Source organism: Coregonus clupeaformis, chromosome 7 (genome assembly GCF_020615455.1).
Source record: "Coregonus clupeaformis isolate EN_2021a chromosome 7, ASM2061545v1, whole genome shotgun sequence".
NCBI lineage: Eukaryota > Metazoa > Chordata > Actinopteri > Salmoniformes > Salmonidae > Coregonus > Coregonus clupeaformis.
The window spans coordinates 9012016-9027386 of record NC_059198.1 but is presented as its reverse complement, the minus strand read 5'-3'; the positions used below and the strand labels follow the sequence as shown (position 1 = coordinate 9027386).

General features: G+C 42.5%; 1 protein-coding gene across 2 annotated transcripts in view; it reads left to right on the top strand.

The window, feature by feature from the left end:
- Window positions 1-9188, top strand: part of LOC121568636 (synaptotagmin-C-like) — a 34708-nt gene extending 25520 nt beyond the window's left edge. For both annotated transcript variants that reach the window (XM_045221118.1, XM_045221117.1), the window contains exons 7-13: window positions 221-347; window positions 960-1178; window positions 2713-2833; window positions 4131-4302; window positions 7640-7769; window positions 8301-8391; window positions 8960-9188. In XM_045221118.1, coding sequence (XP_045077053.1) covers window positions 221-347; window positions 960-1178; window positions 2713-2833; window positions 4131-4302; window positions 7640-7769; window positions 8301-8387 — 856 coding nt within the window. In that variant the 3' untranslated portion in view covers window positions 8388-8391; window positions 8960-9188. The remainder of the gene's footprint in view (window positions 1-220; window positions 348-959; window positions 1179-2712; window positions 2834-4130; window positions 4303-7639; window positions 7770-8300; window positions 8392-8959) is intronic.
- The last annotated feature ends 6183 nt before the right edge of the window (window positions 9189-15371 follow it).

The window sequence follows — 15371 nt, the reverse complement described above, 5'->3', positions numbered from 1 at the left end:
ACCCTTAAATCTGTGTCAAGGGCTGCTTCATCCTAGAACTCAATGGATCCCCATCGACCTACTCCATAGATACAACATACTCTCCTAACCACTCCACTGTATCTCTATCTACTCTGTAGACCTATGTCTGTCCAGGTAAGTTTGATATATAGATTGTGTTGTGTGTTTGTCCCAGACGGTGAGTCTAACATAGATTGTATATGTGTGTGTCCGTCTGCAGTACAGAGCAGCTAGTGGTGAAGATCCTGAAGGCTGTAGACCTGGCTGCCAAGGACGCCAACGGCTTCTCAGACCCCTACGTCAAGATCTACCTACTGCCAGACAGGAAGAAGAAGTTCCAGACCAAGGTAACACATTTATCTAGCCTGATACCAGATCTGTTTGTGCTGTCTTGCCAATGACCATAAATACCTTGTAAGACAGTGCAAACAGATCTGGGATCAGGCTGTCATTTATTACACTTGTCAGTTTTCACACAAATTGGGCTGGTTTTCAGTCCAGTTTGAAGGCACAGCAAAATAATAACCTGAAAAACGTGTAGTTTCGCTCTGATGCCAATTGAGAAATTTGTGCATGCATAACTTGGAGTTCTGTGTGAATCTTCCATTGATGCCACCCAAAGATTTGTGTAAGCATTACCACAAGAGATTTGTGTGGAGTTTCATTGCCGTTTCTCAAGTTGGGATTTTATTCTAAATTACTGTCAGTAAGACCCGAGTTCCTATTATTATCATTTATAAATGCATAGTCTCCTCCCTTACACATTGGAATTAGCTGATATTTTGTTTTGCCTAATCTGAATAAATATGTTAGGTTGTCTATCAGACTCTCTTGCAGACTCTCTTGTTGACTCTTGTTCTCCCTCCCCCTCTCCCTCTCCTCCCCCTTTCTCCCTCCTATCCCTCTTTCACACTCCCCCTCACTCCCTCCTCAATTCCCCACTCTCCTCGCTCCCCCAGGTCCACAGAAAGACCCTGAACCCGATATTCAACGAGACGTTCCAGTTCGGCGTGCCCCTGGCAGAGCTGCACTCCCGGAAGCTGCACTTCTCCGTCTACGACTTTGACCGCTTCTCCAGACACGACCTGATTGGCCAGGTGGTGGTGGACAACCTGCTGGACTTCAGTGAGGGCACCGGGGAGAAGCCTGTCTGGAGGGACATTGTGGAGGGCACCGCGGTGAGAGAGAGAGCCCTGCCTGACACCATAATGCCAACGCAATGCCACCACTATGTTAGCATGATGACACCACTATACCACTATAATATCACCGCTATACCACTATAATATCACCGCTATACCACTATAATTCCGCTACTATGCCACTATAATGCCACTATAATGCCACCACTATGCCCCTATAATGCCACCACTATACCACTATAATGCCACCACTATGCCACTATACCACCATTATACCACTATAATGCCACCACTATGCCACTATAATGCCACCACTATGCCACTATACCACCACTATACCACTATAATGCCACCGCTATGCCACTATAATGCCACCGCTATGCCACTATACCACCGCTATACCACTATAATGCTACCACTATACCACTATAATGCCACCACTATGCCACTATACCACCACTATGCCACTATAATGCCACCGCTATGCCACTATAATACCACTACTATACCACTATAATGCCACCACTATGCCACTATAATGCCACCGCAATGCCACTATAATGCCACCACTATGCCACTATAATGCCACCGCTATGCCACTATAATGCCACCGCTATGCCACTATAATGCCACCACTATGCCACTATACCACCACTATACCACTATAATGCCACCACTATACCACTATAATGCCACCAGTATGCCACTATAATGCCACCGCTATGCCACTATAATACCACCACTATGCCACTATAATGCCACCAGTATGCCACTATAATGCCACCGCTATGCCACTATAATGCCACCTCTATGCCACTATAATGCCACCACTATACCACTATAATGACAACACTATACCACTATAATGCCACCACTATGCCACTATACCACCACTATGCCACTATAATGCCACCAGTATGCCACTATAATGCCACCGCTATGCCAATATAATGCCAACGCTATGCCACTATAATGCCGCCACTATAATGCCACCACTATACCACTATAATGCCACCGCAATGCCACCGCTATGCCACTATACCACCACTATACCACCATAATACCACCAGTATGCCACTATAATGCCACCGCTATGCCACTATAATGCCACCCGTATGCCACTATAATGCCACCACTATACCACTATAATGCCACTGCTATGCCACTATAATGCCACCGCTATGCCACCATGACCACTGGCAGTGCCAAGTTTGGAAGAAGCAGGGGACAGTATTTAAATAGCCTTTAGATCTAGCGCAATTTAACACTTTTATCTTCTTGAGGACATTGAAAGATTGACATGTCATTAATGTACTGTGATGACATTGTCCTTCAGTTTGAATATGCTGCCCGTTTAGATTGTGACACCTGTCATGTCTCTGTGGCAATTATCAATGATGCCTGCTTGATGATTTAGCAAACCAAATGCAAGATGGTGGTCTCTGTTACAGACCCTGCTCTCAGCCTGTGGCTCTTTGGGTATTACTGGCTGAGTGTTTACTACATGTTGGCTGGGATCCCTGTTTGACCCCTGAACTCTGACCTCTGTGTGTGTGTGTGTGTTGTACAGGAGAAGGCTGACCTGGGGGAGCTGAACTTCTCTCTGTGTTATCTGCCCACGGCAGGTCGGCTCACCGCCACCGTCATCAAGGCCACCAACCTCAAAGCAATGGACCTCACCGGCTTCTCAGGTGACTGACCTACTGACCACAGCACATTGACCACAGCAAACTGACCACAGCACACTGACCGCAGCACACTGACCACAGCACACTGACCACATCACACTGACCACATCACACTGACCACAGCACACTGACCACAGCACACTGACCGCAGTACACTGACCACAGCACACTGACCACAGCACACTGACCGCAGTACACTGACCACAGCACACTGACCACAGCACACTGACCACATCACACTGACCGCAGCACACTGACCACAGCACACTGACCGCAGCACACTGACCGCAGTACACTGACCACAGCACACTGACCACAGCACACTGACCGCAGTACACTGACCACAGCACTGAGGGTCATCTCTTCTGTTAGAAACAGCATGGCAGAAAAACAATACAAAAGTGAACAGACTCACATCATACATTTTGTATTTCAACTATTATTTGAATGCAATTAGGCCTGCATAAACAGATGGAGCAAACACATCAATTGACTGAATTCATGAATATTTGAATATTGATATGTGACGTTCTGTAAATATTGCCAAAATAAATACTGTTCAACTGTTCCAAACTCAGCGAAGTGCCATAACCCGGTTCTGTGGCAATGTTGTAAATACAAGCAAATGCCCAAAATCATGAACATTGTAGCGCTAAAAACCGCAGCGAACAAACAACCAAACGCTTTAAAGTCAATTGCATAATCAATGCTAAAACACAATTGTCCTGGCCTGATTGATGGCTCGGATTTAGATAGCTGATGATGATTTAATGAATGAATGCCTAACTGAAGTAATTTAGTTATTAATCTTCCTGTGAGGATGTGATGATCCTGCATTACCACGGTAACAGTTACTGACGAAACGACACGCTAAATTATGAGGCCACACCGTTATTACTGCTTTTATGATTAGGAGATTATTAGAATGCCTAACAAAGGTGTAAAAAAAAATCCCCCATAAAATCAAATGGTAACTGTCCGTGTTCTGTAAGTGCTACAACGAATTAGAGCGGCAGTTTGTATTCTGTGGTAATTGATGTGAATCCACTTGTTTTACTTTGGCCTTAATCCGTCTTGCCCAAGGTGCCTTGATTTGTATGCCTTTTATGTGTTACAGACAGATGCCTGGGCGTGGGAGTATCATTTGTTCTTCTCTTATCTTTATCCCTCTCTCTCTCTTTCTTCCATTCTCTTCCTCTATTTATTTCTCTCTTTCTCGCTCTCGCTCTCTCTCTCTCTTTCTTTCTCTCTCTCTCTCTCTTTTTCTCTCTCTCTCCCTCCCTCTTTCTCCCTCTCTCAGATCCGTATGTGAAGGCTTCTCTGATATGTGACAGCCGAAGGCTAAAGAAGAAGAAGACATCCATTAAGAAGAATACATTGAACCCCACCTACAACGAGGCTCTGGTCTTTGACATCCCCCATGAGGACATCGACAGGGTGTCCATCATCATCGCTGTCATGGACTATGACTGGTGAGCAGAGACCTGGGCTGTTATTACTTTGTTATTACTGGACAATGGGAGTTGTATACCTTTGTGTGTGTTGTGGAGCAGATCTGTTGATATAATTGATACCATTATAATACTGACTATGTATTTGGATGGTTGCGGTTGTTAATTGTTAGATAAGGGTATGTCTGTTGTTGGTAGTTGTTATTTGTATGGTGTGTAGCCAGGTTATTATAGTAAACTGAAACTAAAACTAAAACTAATCATGACTAATCGTCACTCAAAACTATTTAATAAACAATAATTAACAAACCCGTTTGAAAAACTAAAACTATACTGCCTCCAAAACGAACTAAAATAAAATAAAAACCATCATGAAATATGTTTGGTTTTATTTTTGGGGGGCAAATTTCGAACTGGGTTTTCAAGCGAAACTAGGTTTTGTATTGAAGTCAATGTACCCAGAGGAGGACAGAAACTAGCTGTCCTCCGGCTACACCATGGTGCTACCATTCAGAGTGCTGTTGAGGCTACTATAGACCTTCATTGCAAAACAGTGTGTTTTAATCAATTATTTGGTGACGTGAATATATTTAGTATAGTTTTATCCAAAAATGATAACTTTTTTGAATGTTTCACTATTTTAAACTTTTATGAAATTCACTGAGGAGGATGGTCCTCCCCTTCCTCCTCTGAGGAGCCTCCACTGGTGTACATATTGTACAATCAATTAGTGACAGAGAGCCTCAAATATCACTTTTATTTTTATATATCCACTGTTACACATAAATCACAGCAAATTGGTTCCTGTTTCAGCCATGTCTTTGGTCACGTTTGTGTGGGTCAAACAAAAACACCCTAATGATTGGTTGACAATAGAGCCTCCCACAATGCAGGCAATGGCTGCAGGATAAAGTTGGTGAAGAGCAACTGCAGAAACTTGCAGTCGACTGCAGTCAAAACTTCATGACCTTTGATCATATGATTTTTGTAAAGTTCATGCAGATTAAATGTAGGCTCCAGTCTGACAATCTTTATCGCCAGAATGCATCACTTTAAAAGGCGGTGACCAACGATGGAGCTTCAACACTCCTGGTTGTTGAGGAAATTGACCCACCACTACGGTTTACTAGGTGCATCTACGTCATCTCCCTGAGTCTACCTTTAAACCTAACCTAACCTATGACCTGACCCATCACATTATGCATTACTGCCCCACAGTGGCAAGAACTATACATAAATGGCTCCTAGCCTCCCATGCATAGGTTACTTTCTGTCCCTAACACTAAAACTAAATCTGAAACTAAATAATATAAAAACGAAATATACATGTTTTTATAAAAAGTAAACAAAATAAAAAATAAGGTAAAGTAGATCTGAAAACTAACTGAAACTAAAATGAATTTCAAATTAAAATCTGAAAACGAATTAGCAGTTAGCACTCTGTTACGTTGATAGACATTGTTATTTGGATGGTGTGTAGTTAGTACTGGATCATGTGTAACGTATGTTGATGGTGGTTACTATTTGGTTGGTGTGTAGTTAGCACTGTGTGGGTCTATTACGTTGATAGATGTTGGTGTGTAGTAGGATGGGTCATTATGTAATCTTAAAGTAACTGTCCAGTGTTAAATATGAACTATAATTACTTACAATATGAGTGAAATAGTTTTCCTTCCAATTTAAAAAAAATTATGTATGTTAAGAAGCTTTTCTGTGTTGGAATGATGTGGGCGTAACCCAACAACAGAATGGTGTGGGCGTATACCAGTCATTAAAAATATCCGCCTCTAGACCGCTGTTTGGCCAGCTCATCCTCCTCAGGAGTATGACATCATACTCTATGAGGAAATAGCAAGCATTTTTGAAACGGTCTGTATGAGATACAAGTTTGAGGTGTTTTTTCTCCAATTCATGCTTTGGCCACAAATATGAGTATAGGATGAATCAACAAAATAATTTGGGTATGAGTTAGCAGAATATGAACTTTGAAAAGTGAGATTTTCACTGGACAGTGGTGGACGTCTCCTGTTTTACATAAGGGTGGATGCCTCATGAATAATCATGATTTATGCTAATACTATGAGTTAGCGGAATATGAACATTGAAAAGTGAGATTTTCACTGGACAGTTACTTTAATAGACGTTGTTATTTGGTTGTTGTGTACTAGCATGGGTCAGTCTATAACATTGATAGACGTTATTTGGTTGGTGTAGTTAGTACTATGTGGGTCTGTACCATTGATAGACGTTGTTATTTGATTGGTGTGTAGCAGTGGTCTGTTGAACAAATAGCTGAGTGTCCTAGTGAGTCAGACTCCTGGTGGACGTCTGCTGTTTTACATAAGGATGGACGCCTCATGAATAATCATGGTTTATGCTAATGATATGAGGTGAGATTTTCACTGGACAGTTACATTACATTTTAGTCATTTAGCAGACGCTCTTATCCTGAGCGACTTACAGTTAGTGAGTGCATACATTTTCATACTGGCCCCCCGTGGGAAATGAACCCACAACCCTGGCGTTGCAAGCGCCATGCTCTACCAACTGAGCTACAGTTACTTTAATAGACGTTGTTATTTGGTTGTTGTGTATTAGTGTATGGCTGTTGATAGACGTTGTTATTTGATTGGTGTGTAGCAGTGGTCTGTTGAACACGTAGCTGAGTGTCCCTGTGAGTCAGACTCCTGGTGGACGTCTCCTGTTTTACATAAGGATGGGCGCCTCATGAATAAACATGGTTTATGCTAATGCTAATGGAAATAGTGTCTGGGGGTGAGACACTGTGTAACCATGCCAGTGTTTCTCTGTCTGCACTCACACCCTCCATCATCACACCATCGCCTGGCTGGTGTGTGTTTGTGTTTTTCTGTTTGTGTTTTCTTTATCTATTATTAAACCCATGTTGTAGGTTATAGTATCTCTATAGTTCTTGTGTGTGTGTGTGTGTGTGTGTGTGTTCATATGTGTGTGTGTTATCTTTTATGCATTTAAAACCCAGGTTATAGCATCTCTATAGTTCGATGCTTGTGTGTGTGTTTGTGTGTGCGTGCGTGTGCGTGTTTGTGTGTTTGTCTATGATATGAATGTGCTCTCCATTGGTATTGAAACCTTTGTAATAGTCTCTGTATATTGTGCGCTCACTAATTAATATCCAACCTCTGCTACTGCATTCTTTTCCCAGCACTCAAGGTTGATAAATGAGGCCTACTCTGCCTGTTCCTCACAGACTCTCTCTCTCTCCCTCTCCCTCTCCCTCTCCCTCTCCCTCTCACTCTCTCACTCGCTCACTCTCTCTCTCTCTCTCAATCTCTCTCTCGCCCATCCCTCTGTCTGTCCCTGGTTGTGTGTCGGTCAGTATTGGTCATAACGAGGTCATAGGGATGTGTCGTGTGGGCAGTGACGCTGAGGGTCCTGGGAGAGAGCACTGGACAGCCATGCTGGCCAACCCCCGCAAGCCCATAGACCACTGGCACCAGCTCGTCGAGGTAATTCTGTGCATGATGTGTGTGTGCGCGTGTGTCTGTTTTCATTTGAGTGTGTGTGTGTGTGTGTGTGTGTGTGTGTGTGTGTGTGTGTGTGTGTGTGTGGTGTGGTGTGGTGTGGTGTGAGTGACTACAGCCCTTTTCTGTGCAGGCCTGTGCTCTCATTCTATTTTCCTACTTCATGTATGTAATTGTCCGTGGCCTTCTTTTCCCCTGTTCTAACTAGTCTTTGTTTTTCTATTCAGTCGTAAGTAACCACACGTACATACAGCATCTCAGAGTAGGATTGCTGATCTAGGATCAGTTTTGCCTTTTAGATCACATTGAATAAGATGACATGGACAGGGGGGACTGATCCTAGATCAGCACTCCTACTCTGAGATGCTTGATACATACTGTACAACAACTGGTCTGTCTTTTCATCCACTCCATATTTGCATTAGTAATGAAATATCTGTTTTACCATACATTTACCTTTGTTATCTACAGTGTCTGTGTTGGTGATACTAACTCTGTTTTAATATATTTTTCCAGGAAAAACTTGTGGCCTCATTTGTGTCAAAGAGTCCCGCAGCCTCCCCCAAGCCTCACATCGTGGTGGACAGTCCTCACTCTGAGTAGAACTGTGAGTAGAACTCTTGATTCAATGCTCTCACATGCAGTGCCAGGACCAGTGTTCCATTTAAATTCAAACAAATTAGTTGTATGATTTGGAAAACATTGTCATTACAAAGGACAGGCAATTTCTGCTTCATGAATTAGATTGGATTGATTTCCTGCATTGCCTTTATTGAAGTGGACCCCAACCTTGACACACAATTTTCCAATATTCCATAGCTTTCTGTGGAGGGTTTTATGATTATAACCATGGTGAATTTGATCCAGCTGAGACTCAGAGGCTCTTAGATTAACGAGCTGTGAGGCAAGAGTATCTGTACCATCTAGATGTTATGGGTTGTGTAATGCACCCCTCCCCCTGACTTACTGTACTCTACTGCTCTGTTCTCTGTTTATGTATCTTCTCTCTCTCTCTCTCTCTCTCTCTCTCTCTCTCTCTCTCTCTCTCTCTCTCTCTCTCTCTCTCTCTCTCTCTCTCTCTCTCTCTCTCTCTCTCTCTCTCTCTCTCTCTCTCTCTCTCTCTCTCTCTCTCTCTCTCTCTCTCTCTCTCTCTCCCTTCCTCCTTTTCTCCCCAGGTCATTATCAACTTTCCTTTCTTTCCGCTCATCTGTGAATAATTCTCTCCATCAAACAAAGAGAGATAAGGAGACACATCAACTGCTACTGCTGTTCTACTGCTACTAATGAATTTTCCAACTCCTGTCCTGTCCCAACAAAGCACAGGAAAACAGATTCTACATTCTATACAAGCAACTCTTAGAACTCTGACAACACACACACACACACACACACACACACACACATTCACACACACATACATACACACACACATACACACACTGTGCTTCAGGTTAATGCCAGTAATTAATCCAGGAGGAGTGTGATGATGCATATTTCTCCCTCCAATCAGCCCTGGGCCTAAGGATTCTGCACTATATAGACTTCAAAAGACAAACCATGTCAATGCTTTACTTTAGGCCATTAGTATACAGGTGTAGGAGTTAGGAAACGTCTGTGCAGTATTTTCAGCAGGGCAAAAATCAGTTGTGGAGTCTCTAGTCTAGTCAATTCTTGACGCCTGGTTTGGGCCTACCCTCTGGATCCTGGCTTTTCTGGCTTCTTTTAGCTGGAGGAAGGAACCTTCGCCGGTCGTTATTATTGATGTCAGAGGAGGGAGAAATGTGGATGAACCCATCTGCCGAAGCATGTTTCGTAACCTTGAAATGTGTCCCTTCACCTCATTATTTTGTCACCTTCTTCATGGTGCTCATTAATATGAATTCACTTTTATTTTTCATTTGTTTAGTTTTGGGGGTTTGTGTAATATAATCATCCAGAATGGAATTTATCCATACCATTTTTTTACGATCCACTAAGGATGTGACAGTGAGTACTTGAAGACCTGAACTATTTGAGCGCCTTCGGATGTTACAGGAATAGTGTTCCACTGTTTGGACATACTGGCAGACTTTACCCCAGAGGACTCTACAGGAGAACTGTGATGAGGACGGACCTGCTCGGCTTGGAGTGCACTTACTGGAAACGTATCCTACAGGGAAGGATTTCACCATTATATCGAATTTTTCTATCATTCCAGGATTTTGTTTTTTGGAAAGACATTATTTAATTTCAAAAGAAAAAAATTGTCTGCAGTCCATCATGTCTCCGACTGGACGACAACGTTAGAAGGACACACACTTTTGTGTTGCTTTGATTTGTGTGTATTTCTGTGTTTGTGTGTGTGTTTTGTATTTGTGTGCGTCTGTGTGTGTATGCCTGTGCGTCTGTGTGTGTCACTGTGACCTTCTGTGTGACACATTTCTGTGCTCATGCTGTTCCTATCTTCTACCTGTCCTCGCGGCCCTACACCATTCCTAGCATCCACAGACTGAAACTCCTGTCTTTGAACAAAATATGGCTTCTGTCCTGTGTGTCTTAGAGGAACCATTTTTGTGTAGGACCCATTGCACTTGGTGGGAAGTGGGATACTTATGATCCCTGATGAACAGTCGGTCTCACAGAGATTAGAGTGTATTGTCTGTGTTGTTTCCCAGATCAGCTGTCAGTCACTCAAAAGTGCCCCCCTACCTGATCTAAGTAACTGTGTTGGTTGTGTACTTATTTTAGTAAACGTGCACTGTATGTCTGAGGGCAAACCAGTTGGCACCGTGATTGAAAAAAAAAAATGTTGGATACGTTTTGATTACTTATAAAAAAGATACAAAAAAACAGATGAGGTATAATTTTTGGCTAGTTTATGTCCCCTAGCAGTCCCTCCAAACGGGGAGAAAGAGAGGGGGTAGCCATGTCCTTTATCTCTAGTGAAATACAATGACCCCCTGTTAACGCTCTGCACTTCCTCTTTAAGCACCATGTGGCTACTGCCATGAGAGAACCATGTCTACTGCAACTTCTGCTACTATAACCTCAACTAACTGTTAGCATTACTAATGCTATGGCTGCCATTTCCTCTAAAACACATTCAGGGGGGATCCAGTTACTATTTCAACTTCAGGCCAAGGAAGTGCAGGGATGCTTACCGGTATGCTTGGTATGTACACAGATTAAAGCTGTATATCCCATATCATAGCCAGAAGTTTTCCATCTGGTACTGTATGTCAGCTCAGGTTGTTCTGGGAGGTCATTGATCTGCCTGTATAAGTAGATACTATAGTATTGATCCATTGGCCTATCTCCAGGCTCTGTCTCCATCCCTCACAGTCCACATGATTCTCTGCCCTATAACGCTGTGGTGTTAGCACTCACTCAGCACTGGAGGTGGTTAGTGTGCTCCCAGTATTACCCTCCACCTCTCTCTCTCTCTCTAAATATAAATTTCTCTTTCCCCCTTTATCTCTTTCTATACCTGTCTCTCGCTCTCCTTGATTGCTGGTCCTCCCACTCTATTTCTGAAAACTCCCATTTTCCCACTTCCCTCTCTCTCTCTCTCTCTCTCTGTCTCTCTCTCTCTCTCTCGCTCGGTCTCTCTTTGTCTCTCTCACTCTCACTCCCACTCTCACTCTCACACTCTCTCTCTCTCTCTCTCTGTCTCTCAGTGTTAGTGCAGTTCTGAATGGACATAGGGAAACGTGTGTGCATGCTAATATTAACATGAATGATGTCAACTTGATGCAATGATAATTAAATAAGTGATGCTTTAAGCAAAACTTGACAATGAACTTGATACTAATACTACTAATGACGAAAATGGAGACCTAGCAATCGTTATCTCTGTAATCAAAACAATGATGATAAATAACATTGTTTATCCTGTATATCTTCCTTAAATTGGTATTCCTGATTTAATTTTTGATTATTTTTTTTAAACATAATTTCTTCAGAAGTTTACTTTTTTTATGGGTTAAACTGAGAAATAGACATTTGAACAGAAGTGAGACATTCAGTCAGGATGCTTGTTTCAGCCAGAGAACTAAGAGGAGGAGGGTGAAGAGGAAGATGATGTAGGTGAACGTGTGGGAGATGGTGTGGCTGAAGCAATGATAATGGAAATAAAGGATATGTATCATCCAGCCTCATTCCGTGTGTGTTTGTTTATTAATCACTATGTGTGAAGTAGGTGTCGGTGCGTGCAAGCCTTGTGTATTATGTACATATACAGTAGCCTACACACACACTGGACCTATATATACACTACCAGTCAAAAGTTTGGACACACCTACTCATTCAAGGGTTTTTCTTTATTTTTTATATTTTCTACATTGTAGAATAAATGTGAAGACATCAAAACTATGAAATAACACATATGGAATAAGGTAGTAACCAAACATTTTTTTTTTATATTTGAGATTCTTCAAATAGCCACTCTGTTATGATGAGTTTCTCGGGTATCAAATAATCAAGGATGCAAGGATATACTTAGACACTTTGTAGACAGTTAATGCAAATGTTTAATGATCGGTACCGGGTTCGTTACAACAATGACCAGAGCTTTGCCCTTGGTGTTACGAACTAACTTGAACAAAGGAAACACTCTACCTTATATACCTTATATTACCCTCTTCCTGGCATACATCTGGTAAGTCTCCATGGGCACTCCCTGTCTTTGATGTTCATCACCCTTACCCCAAGTCACTATCCTGCCCATCACTCATGCTATCCTAAACATCACTAATCTACCTTGACATAAGGAATGTAGACTTCATGGCCCCAAACCACTTATCTCATAACTCTACCTCTGTCCTCACAATACTATGACATGACATCATTACACACTCTTTGCCTTGATGACAGCTTTGCACACTCTTGGAATTCTCTCAACCAGCTTCATGAGGTAGTCACCTGGAATGCATTTCAATTAACAGGTGTGCCTTCTTAAAAGTTAATTTGTGGAATTTCTTTACTTCTTAATGCGTTTGAGCCAATCAGTTGTGTTGTGACAAGGTAATGGGGGTTATACAGAAGATAGCCCTATTTGGAAAAAGACCAAATCCATATTATGGCAAGAACAGCTCAAATAAGCAAAGAGAAATGACAGTCCATCATTACTTTAAGACATGAAGGTCAGTCAATACGGAAAATGTCAAGAACTTGGAAAGTTTCTTCAAGTGCAGTCGCAAAAACCATCAAGTGCTATGATGAAACTGGCTCTCATGAGTGGAAGACCCAGAGTTACCTCTGCTACAGAGGATAAGTTCCTTAGAGTTACCAGCCTCAGAAATTGCAGCCCAAATAAATGCTTCACAGAGTTCAAGTCACAGACACATCTCAACATCAACTGTTCAGAGGGGACTGTGTGAATCAGGCTTCATGGTCAAATTGCTGCAAAGAAACCACTACTAAAGGATAATAAGAAGAGACCTGCTTGGGCCAAGAAACACGAGCAATGGACATTAGACCGGTGGAAATTTGTCCTTTGGTCTGGAGTCCAAATTTGAGATTTTTCGTATAACCACTGTGTCTTTGTGAGACGCGATATGGGTGAACGGATGATCTCCGCATGTGTATTTCCCACCTTAAATCATGGAGGAGGAGGTGTTAGGGTGTGGGGGTGCTTTGCTGGTGACACTGTCTGTGATTTATTTAGAATTGAAGGCACACTTAACCAGCATGGCTACCACAGCATTCTGCAGCGATACGCCATCCCATCTGGTTTGGGCTTAGTGGGACTATCATTTGTTTTTCAACAGGACAATGACCCAGGCTGTGTAAGTGCTATTTTACCAAGAAGGAGAGTGATGGAGTGCTGCATCAGATGACATGGCCTCCACAATCACCCGACCTCAACACAATTGAGATGAGTTGGACCGCAGGGTGATGGAAAAGCAGCCAACAAGTGCTCAGAATATGTGGGAACTCCTTCAAGACTGTTGAAAAAGCATTCCTCATGAAGCTGGTGGAGAGAATGCCAAGCTGCCAAGAGTGTGCAAAGCTGTCATCAAGGCAAAAGGTGGCTACTTTGAAGAATCTAAAACATCAAATATATTTTTGATTTGTTTAACACTTTTTTGGTCACTACATGATTCCATATGAGTTATTTCATAGTTTTGATGTCTTCACTATTATTCTACAATGTAGAAAATAGTAAAAATAAAGAAAAACCCTTGAATGAGTAGGTGTCCAAACCTTTGACTGGTACTGTATATCTGTATCCATACTGTATTGAATATTTTCTGAACCAATAGGACCTTCCTCTCTCTCTTTTCTGCTGTGCATTAAGTTGTGTGTAATTATTTAGTCACTTTGTCATGAATTCTTTATTGTGGCCCCACTTTATCTAAATGAAAAGTGGAGTGCTGCTGCTTGCCCTGAGTGTCTTTCTCTGGTCTGCCTCCTACTGCTGCTTTGTGAGTCTTTTCTAGCAGTCATATAAATGCCAGGGAAGTCATGTGGTGATTATACCCTTATGAACTGAGCATTACAGTCATGCCCACTGCCAGCACACTGAAACTCTGCTACACCAACTGAGGGGAAAGTTTGCGCATGGGTGTGCATGCATGTGTGTGTGTGACAGAAAGAGAGAGGAGGAGGAGGAGGAGGAAAGGATTAAGAGAGTGAGTGGGAATGACATAGAGCGAGGGGAAAGCAGGGAGTGGATGAGGAGGAGGAGAGGAATTTAAAAAACAAAGAATGGAAGAGAAAGAGTGTGTGTGAGAGTGAGTGTGTTTGTGTGTGTGGTGTGTGTGTGAGGGAGAGGCGGAGGAGAACAGGTCTGTATATAGACACACTCGTCTAGGGGCGAACGGGGCACCTGCGGCGCTTTGACAGTGTGAGCAGCGTGAGAACAGTTCAGCACAACACACACAGACGTGCAGTTAGCACTGCTACAACACCATGAACCACTGGGGGGGGGGGGAGAAGGGGCCGGGGGAACTGCTGTCTCCATGGCAACGTTCCCACCGTGCAAAAAAAAATCATTTAGTCTGAAAGACATTTCACTCAGTTCAGTGAGCTGAAAAAGGCAGAGAGGGAGGGAGAGAGAGTTAGAGACTGGGGGAGGTGTGTGCAATAAATAGAGCTGTTTCTATCACACTGGAGGGATTTATTAGGAAGCTGTCAACCGCGTGTTATTGCTAATATATTACTGATTACTATATATAATGGTAATGTATTCTGTTATCTCATTAAATATAGATGTCCTTGCTGTGGGTGAGCCTTTGGTGTTTTTGAATTTAGCAAGGAAAGAAAGCCACGACACCATATACAGTGAGGGAAAAAAGTATTTGATCCCCTGCTGATTTTGTACGTTTGCCCACTGACAAAGACATGATCAGTCTATAATTTTAATGGTAGGTTTATTTGAACAGTGAGAGACAGAATAACAACAATAAAAATCCAGAAAAACGCATGTCAAAAATATTATTAATTGATTTACATTTTAATGAGGGAAATAAGTATTTGACCCCTCTGCAAAACATGACTTAGTACTTGGTGGCAAAACCCTTGTTGGCAATCACAGAGGTCAGACGTTTCTTGTAGTTGGCCACCAGGTTTGCACACATCCCAGGAGGGATTTTGTCCCATCCTCTT